This window comes from Notamacropus eugenii, chromosome 3, assembly GCF_028372415.1.
Source record: "Notamacropus eugenii isolate mMacEug1 chromosome 3, mMacEug1.pri_v2, whole genome shotgun sequence".
In the NCBI taxonomy this organism is placed as follows: domain Eukaryota; kingdom Metazoa; phylum Chordata; class Mammalia; order Diprotodontia; family Macropodidae; genus Notamacropus; species Notamacropus eugenii.
This window is the reverse complement of record NC_092874.1, coordinates 301795840-301811225: the sequence shown is the minus strand read 5'-3', so window position 1 is coordinate 301811225 and position 15386 is coordinate 301795840. Positions and strand designations below refer to the sequence as shown.

Below are 15386 nucleotides of genomic sequence, written 5' to 3'. Positions count from 1 at the left end.
GGTTCTTTGCTGTGGCTGAGGGGAGCCTATGAGCAGGGTTAGGTTAAGAGCTAGCATCTAAGGCAGGGATTGGGTATAAAAGAGGGACCTGTGGAGGACCAAGATCTTCTGCAGCATCTTAGGAATGGTCTTCTAAACCATTCACTGTTGTTTTCCAAGGCTGAGCCATAATAAGTCATTCATGCAGGAATAAGAACTAGATTTAAGATGTAGACAAAGGAGAAATGCCAGTCCCTGACCCCACATCCACTTGCATCACTGTGGAAGTTGCCTCTGAAGACCCTGGCTCCAGCATTGCCAGCCACTCCTAGAGATGTAAAGGCCTGAGAGGGGATGTGTGTGCTTGGGAGGCTGAGGACAGCTGGGCTTTGGTATAGAAGAGAAATACTTGGATTGAACCCACACACATTCAAGGGCCCTGCCATTGGCCTCTGGGTCTCCCTGGGCCCACACAAGACCTCCACCTTCCACATTCCTGCTGAATTGACTCAGGAAACCTTTGGCCTGACTTGTAAATTGATGCTTTCCAGCTCTGCATATTTGATGCAGAACCATGAAGAATCCCTACCCCACAGTCACCAGAAGGGACGAGTCACCTGGTCTCTCCCCAAAGAACCTCAGAGAGGAGGCCCCCTACCTCCCAGGGAGCCCCTTCATCTGTGACCAGTCCTCCTGGGGGGAGTGCTCCTGGCTCTGGGAGCCTCAGTGAGGCCCTTGGAGCTTGAGATCATGGGATTTAGAGGCAGTAGGGACCTCAGGACACTCAAAGGAAGAAGAGGGCATGCAGGGAAATCTGTTAGTCAGTCAAGGGAGCCTTTATTAAACACCTGCTATGTGCCAGCACTGTGCTAAGTGCTGGAGGTACAAAGAAAGGTACCAACCCAACAGTCCTGCTCATGAGAAGCTGATGAGTTTAGAGGGACAGGGGATTGGGGGCCATCGGGCACCTCCCCCACCACTCATTTCACACATGAGCATGTGGAACCACAAGAAGCTGGAGGAGAGCCTGGGTTCGAGGGGAAGCACTCCCGTGGAACAGCAGCCTAGCCTGCCTCTCCAGGGGCCCCACGGAGTCTGCCCTTGGAGACCAGAAAGAGTGAGGCTCACTCTTCTTTGGCAGTAATGGCCCCTCAGGGGTTTGCAGACTGAGTCTCCAACCTAAAATCCTCCAATGAGGAACTAGAAGGGATGTTAGAGAAGCACCTGGTGTTATTTCTCCATTTTACAGAAGAACCTGAGGCCCAGAGAGGTAGAGAAAGGTGTCCGAGGCCACATAATCAGTATCCAGCCCCCATCAGAGTGCCTCCAAGGGAAGAAAATGTTTACTTTAGACTATTGGGTTTTGTGTTGAATAAAGTTTGTGTGTGTGTGTGTGTGTGTCCGTGTGCATGTGTGTGTGTGCGTGCGTGTGTCTACATGTGTGTACATGCCTGTGTGTGTACACATCTGTGTGTGTGCATGTGCATGTCTGTGTGTGCGTGCGTGTGACACAAGACAGGAGAGAGAGGAAGGGAAGAGAAAGAGTGAGAAAGGAGAGAGGGACAGAGGAAGAGGGAGAAGAGGCAGGTTCCAAACGCTGTTGGCTCAGTCACAAGAGTGTTTTCTCTGGCCTGCCAATGATTTAATTCCTCCTGACCCCCAAGTCACACTTCTCTCTTTAACAGGTAGAACAGATACATGCAAAAAATGCTTTTGTTTTCTTTCCACTTCTTGGTCTGCCCAGAGGTTTACCTTCTTGGACTCTCCCTTCCTCTTTCATTTTCTTTCCTTATTTAAAAAAAAAGTCTAATCAAATAAATAGTAATTACATATTGTGTGCCAAGTTGTATACCAGGCAGCAGGGCTGTGAGACAAAGATTAAGCACCTGGCCTTCTTCTGCTTCAGGGTGGCTGGTCTCCCTCTTTTTGAAATACACATGCAGAATTAGGTAGCCAGTGATACCCATTCCTGGAGATGGAGTGAACTGAAACAGACATCTCTCCTTTCTCCCCTCCCTTCCCTCCCTGTAATGTTACCAGGATGACTACAACCATATCCACGGGGGCAAGTGGACAGTGAACAATTTGCGTTTATATCTGGAGAGTACTCGTGGGAAGGAGGTCACCGGCAAGCTGTTTGATGAGATCCACTGGATAATTGTGCAGTCCCTGAAAGCTGTGGCCGTGAGTACTGCTATGTGTGTGTGAAGCCTGGGTCACAGCACTGCGTTTTTAGCAGTTATGGAGATGAAAGGGAAAAGCATTTGGATGAAAAGCGTGTGTTTTGTAGGAAGTGTTTTGAAGTATGTGTTGCTAGTTCCCTTCTGTTCCAATGTCTGTTTTAAAAGTCTTGCCTCCTACGTGTCTGTCAAGGACAGAGGCAGTCTTGAGAAGAGAATACTAACATGTAAACATGTGATACGCTGCCAAGTTGCTTTCATCCCAGAAGTAGGGTGTCTAGTAGCAAAACCTGACCCCTAAGGTCTTTCCCAAAGCTGAGATTCCATGACAACCATGGACCTTAGAAAAATTGGCTCACAACATCATTTCATGTCAATACTAAAAAATTTGCTTATCCCTGTTCGGAATAACCATCTAGTCCAGCTCCCTGATTTTTCAGATAGAGAAATTGAGGCTCAGAAAACAGAAATGAACCCATGATCACTCATTGGCAACATTGGGCTGAAACCCAGGGGTCCTGACTCCCAGACCCTTGCTCATTCTATTGTGCAAATTCTCCACATGGACTAGCTCTGTCTTCCTCCTTCCCCCAACTGCTTGTCCACATGCCCTGTGGCCATCCCATTACCAGCCCCAGACTGCTGGGGAGTGACTAAGCTTAGCCATCAGGAAGAATCTCCCAGCAGAGGAAAGGAGCAGGAGGGAATTACAGCTTTAAATTCAGGAACACAGACCCCCAGGCTTGGAGAGGGGCTTGCCTTTCTCTCTGGAGTAGGGGGACAGGGGAGCTCTCCAGAGATGCTGAGACACGAAGGGTTCTTGGCCTCCTGGCCAAGGTTCTGGGGGGCCAGGCCACAGCTAATGGCCTAAATGGGGAGCGGGCTGAAATAAAGCTGCTTTGACGATAGGGAAATAGGAGAGATGGCGAGGCAGCCTACCTGGTTAGAAGCATGTGGATAACTTTTGTTCCAGCATCTCACTCTGGAGGCCAGTGACCACCACAGAATCACCACCTCAGACAATCCCTGAGAACATCAGAGTCAAATAGGAATGAAAAGTGACTCCTGACTCATCCTGGGCACGAAAGGAGAGCCAGGGTCCCATGAGCTAGGGTTTGTGACTGGATCCTGTGGCCTTTGAAGTTGTCTTCAATTCTCTGGTTACAGTGCCATGTATATGGTTGTCCTGGGCCTGCTCTCTTCATTTTGCATCACTTCATACAGGTCTTCTGAGGCTTCTCAGAATTCTGTAACTAGAGTTGCTCTGGGTGGTTCTGTCCCACAATTTCTGCAGGCACTCATTGACTTGATGGGCACTCCCTCTGTTTCCAGTTTTTGGCAGTTTCATAGAGCTCTGGATCCTAAGAAACAAACCAAAGTGTGCTGCTCTGAATGTTTTCATGCAGACGGATCTCTTTTTATTATCACTAACTGCCTCTAGGTAGCTGCCAAATAGTGAACCCTCGGGGCCAATGGGACTGAATCTGGCTCTTTTTTCTTGCATAATTCTGAATTGTTTTCCAGAATGATCAGACTGATTTGCAGCTGCACCCTTAGTGAATTAGTTACTTGTTTTCCTGCACCCTGACCAACCCTGTTTTTCCATCTTTTATACCCATATTTGTAAAATTTGTGAGTGGGAAATGATATCTGAGGGTTGTTTTAATTTGAATCTGCCCTCAGGTGTTCATAATCCTGTGGGGAGGCACGACTGAGTCAACAAAGGGTTAAGTAGCCAGCATACAGAGCATTGGAAAGTGATATGATTGGAAATGAGAAAACGATGGTGGGTGACCACCCTCTTTCAGTTTCCTCTTCTGTAAGCAGAGGGGACTGGACTTGGGGGCCTCCCATCTTGCATCTCTGGGTCCTCTAATCTTATGAATCTGAAGTGATATTGCTGTGCCCAAAGCGAGGGAGATGGTCTGTGACATGCCAGTGGAAGGAGGAAGGAAGGATCATCATGTCAGGAATGTCTGACAAAGACTTTGGGGAAGAACCAGGCCTGGCCCTGGTCCCTGAGGATTGAACATGACCAGACAGTCATTCCTATTTCCATGATATTTCCAGAACTTTCCTCACAGCAGCCCTGGGAGGAAAGGAAGGAGAGTGAACATTGCCCCCATTTTACGGAGATGAAGAAACTGAGATTCCTCAGGGATTTATCCAGGGCACTCAGCTCATGAATGTTGGAGGCGGAATTCAGAAGCAGGCCCCAGGCATAAGAACAATGCCCTCTCTACCATATCAGTATTGCTCTGAAAAGCATCGATGTCAGGCCTACAGAGTTACCAGTGTCTTCTTTAACTGCATTTTCTAGTCTTTTGCTAATTATACCATAAAAGACATTTGAAAGCATTTTAGAATAGTGCCATGTGTAATGTGCCTCATCACTTGTCATTAAGGATCTCTGTTAAAGGTGTTCAAGGACATAAAGTTGGTAGTCAGGCCATCCACACGTAATGTTATCCTAAACCAATGTCATCTTACCATCACATTAATGGGACATTACAGCTCAACCCTGTCGTAATGCCTTGGCATTTGACCACTTAATTGCCTGGGACTCTCACTAGTCTGATCTAGTGCTGGCTCCATGGGAGAGCCAGGCTGCTTCTCATCTAGCTGACTGGGGACTAGGACAGCTTTGTGCCTCTGGAACCAAAGGAGCCCCTCAGAGTGTTGTTTCACCTGATGGGTTTTTTGGCAAAACAGTAACAGCACCCTTTGGGTTGGACAAGCGGTGAGGTACATGCTCCTCTCCTACCTATTGATTCAGAATCTCCTCACCCTGGGCCAGTCCTATAAAGCCCCAGAAAGGTGCTCAGAGATGTTGGGAGCAAGTCAGAAAAGCTCAATCACTAGATTTTTATGCTGTGTCTTGAATTTTTAGTGACTCTTGAATGGATAGAAGCAGAGAAATTATATCCTTCAGTTCCCCAAGGATTGGTGATTTTCATGTCGTGAGTCTTTCCAAGTACACAAATCACAGCCCTAGTTCTAGGCTTGAGCAGACCCTCCTCATGAGTGACTCTGGCCAACCTTGGGTCAGTGATTCTTTCTAATTCTAAGCTGTCCTCAGATGCCTTTCCAGCCTGATCAGACTGACTAGACTTGACATTGTGCCCACGTGGCCCTCAAGAGCAAAGGGCCTGTCTGGACCCTGGGAGGCCTTCAAGGAAAGGAGGCATTATAGGGTTACAGAACTCTTGTGGGAGTACTGCCCTTCCTCTCCCTGTCTTTGGGTAAAGGAAGAATGAGAGAAAAGGCCATGAGTGACCCAAAGTTTCACTACACCTGTACCACGTTGGCCTGACAGCCTGCTCATCTTCAAGGATCATTAGTGCTGTAGCTTAACTTAGCAGCCTCTTACTAGTCACTTGTCCCCAGAGCTTCACTTTCTCCATCTGAAAATTAACCATAATAGTAATTGCTCAACTTTCTCATAACTCCTGTGAGTTGTTGTGGGGAAAGTGCTTTGTAGACCTTAAAGTGTTATGTCACTGGGAGCAATTATTACTGTTCTTAATAAGAATTCAATTAGTCTTTTAAAATATGCCTTATAACCTTCTGTAACAAGTCTTTGAAAAGAAGGACCTTCAGAACCTGTACATTTATAAAGCCATCATTCTTTAGTAGATAAGCGTTCAAAGTATATGAAGGGTTTTCAAAGGAAGAAATGTGAACCATCAGCCGCCACATAAAAATGCTCTCACCTGTTAAGAAGAGTACAGATTAAGACTTAGTTCTATAAGCAGCCTGACACTACTCAGCCTGGCAAGGATGGGGAAAGGCAGGAGCAGTTCATTCTGGGACAGAAGTGGTCAGGCCATTTAGGACAATAGTTTGGCACCATGGGAGACAGCTCCTGGGCTGTTCAGCTACTCTAGCCTCCTGCCACCAGATTCATCCTCCAAGGAAGGCCAAGGCCAAAAGACACCATAGGTTCTAAAGTGATTGTAGCAGCATTATTTGGCATTGCAAGCAGCTGGAAACAACGTGGATGCAGCTGGGGAATGGTTGAGCATGTGTATGGTCATGCAATGGAGTGGAATGTTAGTGCATCATTCAGAATGACAGACAAGAGGGGACTTGGAGGAAATGTTGCAAGGGGAAGTGGGCCAGCCAGGGGAACCCCAGATGCAGTAATTATAACAGTGTGAATGAAGATGACACTGAGGCCACAGAATTCGAACCAAAGATGAGGGCCAAGTGATAAACCCTGAGACAGTAGCAAGTCACTTCCTGTCCCTGGCTATGCATTACCTAGCTCCAGCGGAGGGGTGCTGAGGATGTGGGCTCTGCAGGATTTAGGCTCCTTCACCTCCTGAAAGGCCACATCTCTTCCCATGCCAGGAGACAGAATGTGATGGCAAGAGCTCCTGTGAGCAAGTCCTGTGTGCCATGGTGTTTAGGTCTGGCTAGGGATGATAGCACACCCAGGATGGGGGCCCAGGACAGCAAACAAGTGCATTGACTTTGTCCCTCAGTTACCTGTCTCTCACCCCCGTCTCTGCCTCTTTTCAGCCCGTGATGAACAATGACAAGCACTGCTTTGAATGCTATGGCTATGACATCATCATCGATGATAAGCTGAAACCCTGGCTGATTGAGGTAACTGACCCTCCTGCCCTGACTGGCCTTGCTCCCCCTCCTCCTTCGAGAGCTTCCACTGTGGGCACATTGGGATTGGGGCAGGTTGCCCCCCCCCCCCCCGGCCGGAAGTTGTTGTTCCCTGAGCCACGGCATCCTTCTCTATAAAGGGGCGGCTGTGGAGACAGCCCAGCTTGACTTGGAAGGGGCTGGGCATTTCCCAGGCTGGGATGGGAAAAGGACCAAAGAGAGGTTTTTAAAATGGCAGAAATAGAAGCCACATGGACAGCCTGCTGTGGCTCAGAGAGCACTGGACTTGGAATCAGGAGGGACCTGGGTGCAAATCCCACCTCCAAAACACTGAATAGCCATGTGACTGTGGGTAAATCCTTTCACTTCCTGAGCTTCAGTCTCCTCACGGACAAAATAAGGATAATTGCTACAGCATTTATATCACATGGTGTCATGGGATCACTCACCCAGGCAGCAAGGATTTGTGTGCAGGAGAGAGAAGGAGAAAGCAAACGCAGCTTCTGCCTTCAAGGACCTCTCCTTCTAAAGGGGGAAACCACATACACACGCACACACACACACGCACACACATGCACACATGCACACACACACAGACACACACAGACACACACATGCACACAGACACATACACACTCACACAGAGACACATGCACACGCACACATGCACACACATGCACACAGAGACACATACACAGACACACGCACAGACACACGCACACACATGCGCACATGCAGACACATACACATGCACACAGACACACATACACATGCACACAGACATGCACGCACACAGACACATGCACACACAGAGGCGCACGCACACATGTGCACACACATGCACACACACATGCACACAGAGACAGACACGCACATGCACACACAGACACACACGCACACACACACAGACTTTAGCATCTGTAAAAGGCTATAGATAGCTATCTCTGTGTAGCTAGACAGGACAAGGATCAAATGAGATTCCTAGATGATTGCCTTCTGGGGGCAGCTTTTGCTGTTACTCTCCATCCAGGAGGATGGCTTTGCTAGGTCTTCATCTTTGGCTGGAATTCTGTGGCCTCAGCGTCATCTTCATTCACACTGTCATAATCACTGCATGTACGGTTCCCCTGGTTCGGCTCACTTTCCCCCTCTCCTCCCCACCAACACTTGCTGGGACAGACTCAGTTCTCCCAGCGTAGGTGATGTGGAGAGAGAACAATGATCGTAGGCCAAGTGGGCAGCGACCACCAGCCTGGGTGGTTTCCTTTTGGTTCTCACAGCTGACATCAACCACACAGTGATTCCACTCTGCATATTTCTCTCATCCACTCTTTCCTCATTGATTCCCCACTCTGATTCTCACCAGGCACATGGTTCTGGTGGGAGGCAGGGGACAGCCACGAGTTGTCTAGTGAATTCATGCTCCTCATCTGAGAAGCATAGAAAGTGGCCCTTTAGCAGCTGTGACGATGACAGCAATCCCCTCTGATAGGACAAATGGGGACAGCAAGCCAGCAAGGAATGTCTTAGAGTACAACAGTAGGGAGCTGACGAGGTGCCTGGAGAAGTGGGTCCTCCTTGGAGGATGCTGAGTGATGCATTGTCCAGGGCCCCTGCAGCTAATGAGCATGGTTTTGGCTGGCCTAAGCTGGGCTCTGCTCCGTCATTGTATCCTTATGAGGTTTGTCTATGTCCGGGTCCCTGGTCAAAGTCACGTTGTGTTGTCTTTTTAGGTTAATGCGTCCCCATCTCTTACCTCCAGCACAGCCAACGACCGAATCCTCAAGTATAACCTGATCAATGACACCCTCAACATCGCTGTGCCTAACGGCGAGATTCCAGACTGCAAGTGGAACAAGTCGCCACCCAAGGAAGTGCTTGGCAATTATGAAATTTTGTAAGTTAGAAGAGTGGCTGGGGGTGGGAACATGGGGCCAGCCCCGTCCAAAAGCAGCTGATGAGTGGGGCTTCACAGGAAGCCATTGACCAAGGCCAGGGCTGGGGACCCTCCTCAGGGATGCTTGGAGAATAAGTCACGGCCCTGCCTCCTCTTGAGAAAGCGTGTTCCCTCACAGTTCACCCTGAGTTTGGCAGGACAAGTACAATCTTCATTTTCCATGTGAAAAGGAAGGCCCAGAGAGGGTAATTGCCTTGTCAAAGGTCAAAGCAGACTCTCCCCTCCCTTTACATGCCTGGCCTCCCACAGAGAGCCTCTCCTGATGCCCTCATCCAAGGTTCTCCTCTCCCACCATCTTGAATTGATTTCTCTCTGATCGTGTTGAAGCTCCCCCTCAGTGTAGCATCAGCTCCTTGAGGGGACAGCAGGGAAGTAAAAAGGGATAGGCATTTATTGAGCTCCGGCTGGATGGCACACATTGTGCTGAGGGCTTCACAAATGTCATCTTGTTGTACTCTCAGAGCAGTCCTGGGAGGGAGCTGCAGAGGATGTAGACTGCCTCCTTTTTGCCTCAGTCTCTCGCCCAGAGTTGGTGCTTAGTAAATGCTTATCACACAAACAAATGAATGAAAAGCTGACCCTCAGCAGTTTGCATTGGGTGGTAAGTAGGTTCCCACTCTTCTCTGTAACACCTCATAGGCCCCTCAGGAGGGTTTAACAGTGAGTGGTTCTTGTCTGGAACAAGAGCCCTGAAAGTTTCCTATCCTGGGCCAGCCTCCTTCTCGTGCCTCCAAGAAACAAAGACAGGCTGTCTTCAGTTGGTGCCCACTGTGAAGAGGGAGTGGAGGGGAGAAGGGTGAGATCTGGGACACTCACAGTGGCTGAGAGCTGCCTCAGAGGCTGGCCCCACTCTAGAGACAACATGCACCCACTGTGTTCTTGTCACTAGGTATGATGAAGAATTAGCTCAGAATGATGGGGCAGAGAGAGACCTGAGAAATCGTTCTGGGCCATCCATTGGCCTTAAAGGCAGTCGAACCAGAGACACAGGAAAGACTTCTCTGACCACGTGGAAATAGCCTTCTGGCCAAAGCAAAAGCATGTGGTCAGAGCACAGCAGTCTGGGGAGGCCCACCTTCTTCCAGAGACTGCCTCGGACCACCTTCTCTCTCTCTCTGACTGACTTCCTTCCCTCCTTCTTTCCCTCCTCTCTCCCTCCGTTCCTTCCTTCCTTCCTTCCTTCGTTCCTTCCTTCCTTCCTTCCTTCCTTCCTTCCTTCCTTCCTTCCTTCCTTCCTTTCTTCCTTTCTCCCTGCCTTCCTCCCTCCCCCCCCTTTGCTGACAGAAGTATTTAGGAGAAGTCCTTTTCATTGGAAGGTATGAATTGGATCCTTTTCATTGTGTTTCCATTGCTATTGTACATAATTAATTTTTCCAACAGAAATCTATCATCCTTTGCATGTCAGTGAACTTAATAAATGTCATCACTGTTTTTTAAAGTTAAATTAAAAAAAAACATGGTTTTAAAAATTATGTTGAAGGAAATCTATTTGGTCTGTGGACGACTTCGATTCAATCTTCCTTTTCTTGGACCATCCCTTTGGTGAACAAAGACACAAGTAATGATCTCACAGGAGTTCTCCAGAATTACCTTAGAACCCCAGAAGGGGCCTCAGAGGACACCTTTCCCAACCCAGAATGGTTCAGGAGGCTTGCCCACCCAGCAGATATCCCTAACAGACCATCCAGGAGAATGCCCTGCATTGCCCAGAGCTCACAGCTGTGCCCAGCTCCCCCCAAACCAGTCCATTTGGCTATCGAATGACTCCTTGTTACCAGTCAGACTGAATTTAACCAAAATGACAAACTCAAAGACTAAATTTGTGGTGTGTTTGTGTGAGGCTCAGGATGCCCAGCCAGGAGCCCAGGTCAGATTGGAGGCCCATTGGTATACTGAGAAACTTCAGGCCCAGGCTTCATGTCCTGGCTCAACCCCTGGTGTGCCCATGGCCAAGTCACTGCCCCTCTTGGAGCTCCTGGCAGTCATGGTGTCTTAGAAACAATGTGTCTGAGCTGATGAGCCAGCCTTGGAGTCAGGAAGACCCTTGTGGGTTCAGGTCCCATTGCTGATGTCCAGCTGTGTGATCCTAGGCAAGGCCTTTGACCACTCAGTACCCTGGACAATTATATTTGAGAATATATGTTACCCATGAGTTGCATCATGGGAGAGAGCATCTCTACTGACCAATCATGATCCAGATACCTGAAGAGAGTTTATTTGATTCAGGCAAGCCCGAGCAGCCTCCCCCACTGGGCCTCCTTCTGTCCCCAAGGCCAAACAGAGCAAAACAAGTCCTCCCATTCACAGGACAGCTTTCTCTTCCCAGTCTTCATCCCCCAGTCTTTTGGGCCATTCCTGAGACAGCCCCTCACTGTCCTGCAGCCACTCTTCCCTCAGTGCTCTGGCCTCAGGGTGTCTCTCCTTCAAGACTGAGGGCTGAACATGTGTGGGCACCAAATATAATCTGACCAGCTCAGGGGACAGTGTGAATATTGTCACCTCCCTCGCTCTAGACGTTGAAACTGGATGGAAATGTAACTTCCCTTTGGAGAGGTGACAAGGAGTTGGTCACCTAGTGCCAAGAACTTCTGGGTGGGGGATGTAATATCTGAAGAAGAAAGAAACCCCAACCCTGCCAGGTCAGGTTTTGTCAGATATTGACCCTTCTATCAATGATGTCATGTGCAAAGGCAGATGTTTCCTCTAGCTCTTCCAAAACCGACAGGGGTAGGAAATGTGTGCAGTGCTGGGAGCTGGCTCTGGAAAAAATTGTCAAGTGTCAACAGTGTGTTTTGCAGAGTGACCCAGAGCTGCCAGGATGCCCCCTCCCAGAATTGTCCCTGATGGCAAAGTCCTTTCCTCTGGTCATTCCCCAGGCCTTCTCCTCTGCCGAGGGGCTCCTACACCCTCTCATCCTTTCATTGTTCAGCTTCTTTGCTGCTGAGAAGTGTCCATGTTCAGAGTGAATAAAGTCTGATTAACTGATTTTGTCCTGCCTCAATCCCTTACGGCACAGAAGGGGACTCGGAGCTCCCTGAGAGAAAGGAATTTCCCACAGTCAGACAGCCCATGCTTGGCCAAGAGCCAGCACTTGGACTTTGGTCTTTGGCCTCCAAGGCCTCAGCCACTCCCAGGAATCCTAGCTGTCACTCGGTGAAAAAGTTCATTTTTGTTTCTCCCTTTTAAATTTACAAAGTAATTTCTTTGAAACACTTGCTGTCCAGTCCCAAGGCTGCTGCTCTCTATTTCTGTGACTTTGGGGAAGTCACTTAACTTCTCTGGGGGGTGGGTTCCTTATTTGGAAACCAAAAGAGGGTCTGAATTTAAATTGGAGCAAGGCTTCTTCAAGCCCTTTTCTGTGCCTTGGCCGCTAGGACAATAAGTCTGGGAAACCAAGCAACTCCTCTCAACTGCATTGCTTGATGCACAGGGAAACAAATGCCGTTTACAGACAGTTATCAAAAGATTTACAAAATGAGCTCGTGGAACCTGAGTGGAGGAGCCCTGGGCTGGATGATCTTTCTGAGTCCCATGATCCAGAGACCATCCCTCTGGGAAAGCTACCCCAAGTCTTGCCCCTATCATGGGTGAGGAGAAGAAGTTTCAGGTCAGTGACTTGCTCTGGGAAGAAATCCTGACTCAGAGTCTCCTGACTCCCAAGTCCAAGACTCTTTCCATTGTACCATCCTGCTCCACGTGCCTTAATCTGAACCTTACCATGCCTTATCCATGGTTTTCAGTTGTAAACACAATCTTCCCTGCTTTCATCACCTATCCAAGCATTCTGGCCCCCACTAGCATCCCCAGCAGAGATTCGATCCATGGCTCTCTGAAAATGTACTTCCCCTGCTTCCCCCACTACCTGCAGCTAGGCAGGCCTGTCCTGCCCTTATGTATTATAATAGATGCTAACCCAGGGGAAAGAAACATCTTCAGCTTGACTTGGGGAAAGAGGCATTTGAAAGTTCTCTCTCCCCACCTCGAGCATCACCGAGTCCTCCCCACCCCATGCTGCTTGTGGTCTGGCCAAAGAAGACCTTGAGTCATTCTATCACATGGTTTTCATGCAAAATGAGATACTTTTGATAAGATGGATGCAGGGCTTTAGACTCTTCTGCAGAAGGATTATTTGATGTAAATAAAACAGATGAGATGCTCTTTTGGTTGAGGGCACTCCCAGCCTAGGCACAATGACTTCTCTGATTCTGCCTAACTAAAAGTGTTCTCCCAGCCCTTTGCCTGGTCCTTGCCCTCTCCTGCCTATCTCTCACGTTCTGCCTTGTATTGTGCTCAGAGCTCACTAGCTGTGGGGCCCTCTGGAAAGCTAGGGGCTGGGTTACTTTTGACTTTTTATGTTGTCAGCACTATAAGATTTGAATGTAGGCCCATGGTGGGTAGGCATTAAGAACTGTAGGTTGAATGCCCAAGGTACTCTAGGCTGTGAGACTATATAGGAGGATGGTAACACCTGAGCAGGCATCCTCTCCCTGCCGCCAGAGCACCCCCAAAAACAAGGGACCATCCAGCCTCTGCTGACAGAGAACCTACCACACCACACCCTTGAAGGGGCCTTTTCCTCATTTGACCACTTCTAAAAAAAGTGCCAGGTTCTTCCTATGTACAGAGTGAAAACTGTCGGGGTGGGGAGAATGGGGGGACACAGCCTTTACTTATGCCACTCTCTCTCCTCCCTCCCACTCCCCAATTGTCTTTTCTCCAGGGTTACCATCCCCAGCTCCTTCATTATGTGACTGTGGTATATGGAGGTCATGACAGAAGCTAGAATAAGTTATCCCATAAAGTGCCCTCGAGGAACAGCTCGTTGAAGGAGGCAGCTTCTCCTAGAGGAGGCAGTGTTGGGAAGGAGTACCATTTTTACCAAGATTTCCAAATTTAAATCTACATTGCTTATAGGTTTGAAAAACCTTCCTGCATAGGGATCGTGGCCACATGCCAGGTGAGGAAACAACATTTCAATGACTAAATTTCTCCCCCAGAATTTCCAATTGTACAGAATAAATGTTCTGTCCCCTACCCAAGGCTGGAAACTCAGTCATCCTTGCCTCCTCCCTCATCTTTACCCCTCACACCCAGCCAGTCCCCAAGGCCTTTTGGTCCTAATTGGGCAGTTATTTATCCACACCCATCACCTCTCCTTGCCGTTATTACCATGGCTTCTAGCCTTGTTTCAACCCTAATTACCTTCATTCTGAACTCTTGCAGGAGCCTTCTCACCGGTTCCCTATCTCTACTTTCTTCCTCTCCTGATCCGTCCTTTGCATTATTTACTGTCAGATATCTAAAAAAACAGTCTTGACCCTATAAACACCCTGGTCAGAAGTCTGTCATGGCTCCCCCTTGGCAGCTCCTTAGGCTGGCATTTGGGGCCTTTGATGCTGCTGTCCTTTCCATGTGATCGGGCCAACCCAGAATGTTCTCCTCTTCCGGAGGGTAAAGCTCCTGGGGCTATGATCACCTGGGGCCCTTTCTAAGTGTCTTTTGAATGAACGAAATGTGCCTCCTGCTCCATGAAGCCACCTCAGATCCCAGCAGAAAGGGCCCCTTCTGGGCCCAACCTCTTTCTGCTCTGTATGTCCCGCCTCCTAAGGGCAAGGACTGGGTCATTCTTCAGCTTTTCATTCCAGTCCCGACCCCTTCATTTCCCTCTGGACATAAAATATCAGAGGCAGAAAGAACCTTAGATGACAGACCTCAGTACGAGCTGAGCTGAGCCATCAGCAGTATAGTGCAACCACCAGCGAGGTCAGTGGAATCTCAGGAGGCATTGAGAGACACCCAAGGCCAAGGAGGAGACAGCTCCTCTGTGCTCTGCCATCTCCCCTTACAGCCTCAGGATTGTCTTCAGAGTTGGGCAAAAACCTTGTAGGGAGATCGGGACAAGCTGAAATATGTCTAAGGGAAGGCGACCAGAGAGAAGGGTGATGGGGCTGGAAACCCGATGAGGGTCAGTTCAAGGAACCGGAGATGTTTCACTTTTGGAATCAGCAACTAAGGAGGGGACAGACTTGAATCCAAATGGGACGGCCTGTTATCTGGAAAAGGCATTAGACTTTTTCTCCTCCTACCCCAGAAGAGCTTGATGTGGGTGGGGGAGGGCAGGCTATTGACTTGGGGGGTGTTAGGGGAGAGATCTTGGAGAAAGTTACCAAGATCCAGATCTTGGCGGGATGGAAGAAAAACCTTCCTAACAATTAGAACTATCCACAAATAAAATGAACTGCTTTGAGATGTCTGGCAGTCCTTAAGAGAAGGCTGAATGACCACCTGCTGTGGATGCCAGCTCTTTATGTCTGAGGCCCTCCTCCAGTGCTGAAGTTCTGTGATTCTGTGAAAGGAAGCCTAGACCCTGCCTGGAGACCGAGCTGCTTCCTTTCTTTTGCTCACAGTGTCTTTATGACTGAACTCTCTAGGGCCTACATCCACACTTAGGAAGATCTCTCTCTCTCTTTTTTTTTTTAATTAATTAATTTATTTAACTTTTAACATTCATTTTCACAAAATTTTGGGTTCCAAATTTTCTCCCCCTTTGTCCCCTCCCCCCACCCCAAACCACCGAGCATTCTGATTGCCCCTATTACCAATCTGCCCTCTCTTCTATTATCCCTCCCTTCCCTTGTCCCCATCTTCTC

At 48.7% G+C, this 15386-nt stretch overlaps 1 protein-coding gene across 7 annotated transcripts in view; it reads left to right on the top strand.

The window, feature by feature from the left end:
- TTLL1 (TTL family tubulin polyglutamylase complex subunit L1) overlaps positions 1-13770 on the top strand; it is a 28027-nt gene extending 14257 nt beyond the window's left edge. For 5 of the 7 annotated variants that reach the window (XM_072596343.1, XM_072596341.1, XM_072596344.1 and 2 more), the window contains 4 exons: positions 2020-2163; positions 6684-6770; positions 8513-8676; positions 9626-10208. In XM_072596343.1, coding sequence (XP_072452444.1) covers positions 2020-2163; positions 6684-6770; positions 8513-8676; positions 9626-9755 — 525 coding nt within the window. In that variant the 3' untranslated portion in view covers positions 9756-10208. Of the gene's footprint in view, positions 1-2019; positions 2164-6683; positions 6771-8512; positions 8677-9625; positions 10209-13456 lie in introns of those variants that run through there. The other 2 variants (XM_072596349.1, XM_072596346.1) reach the window with 2 other exon arrangements.
- Positions 13771-15386: the final 1616 nt, after the last annotated feature.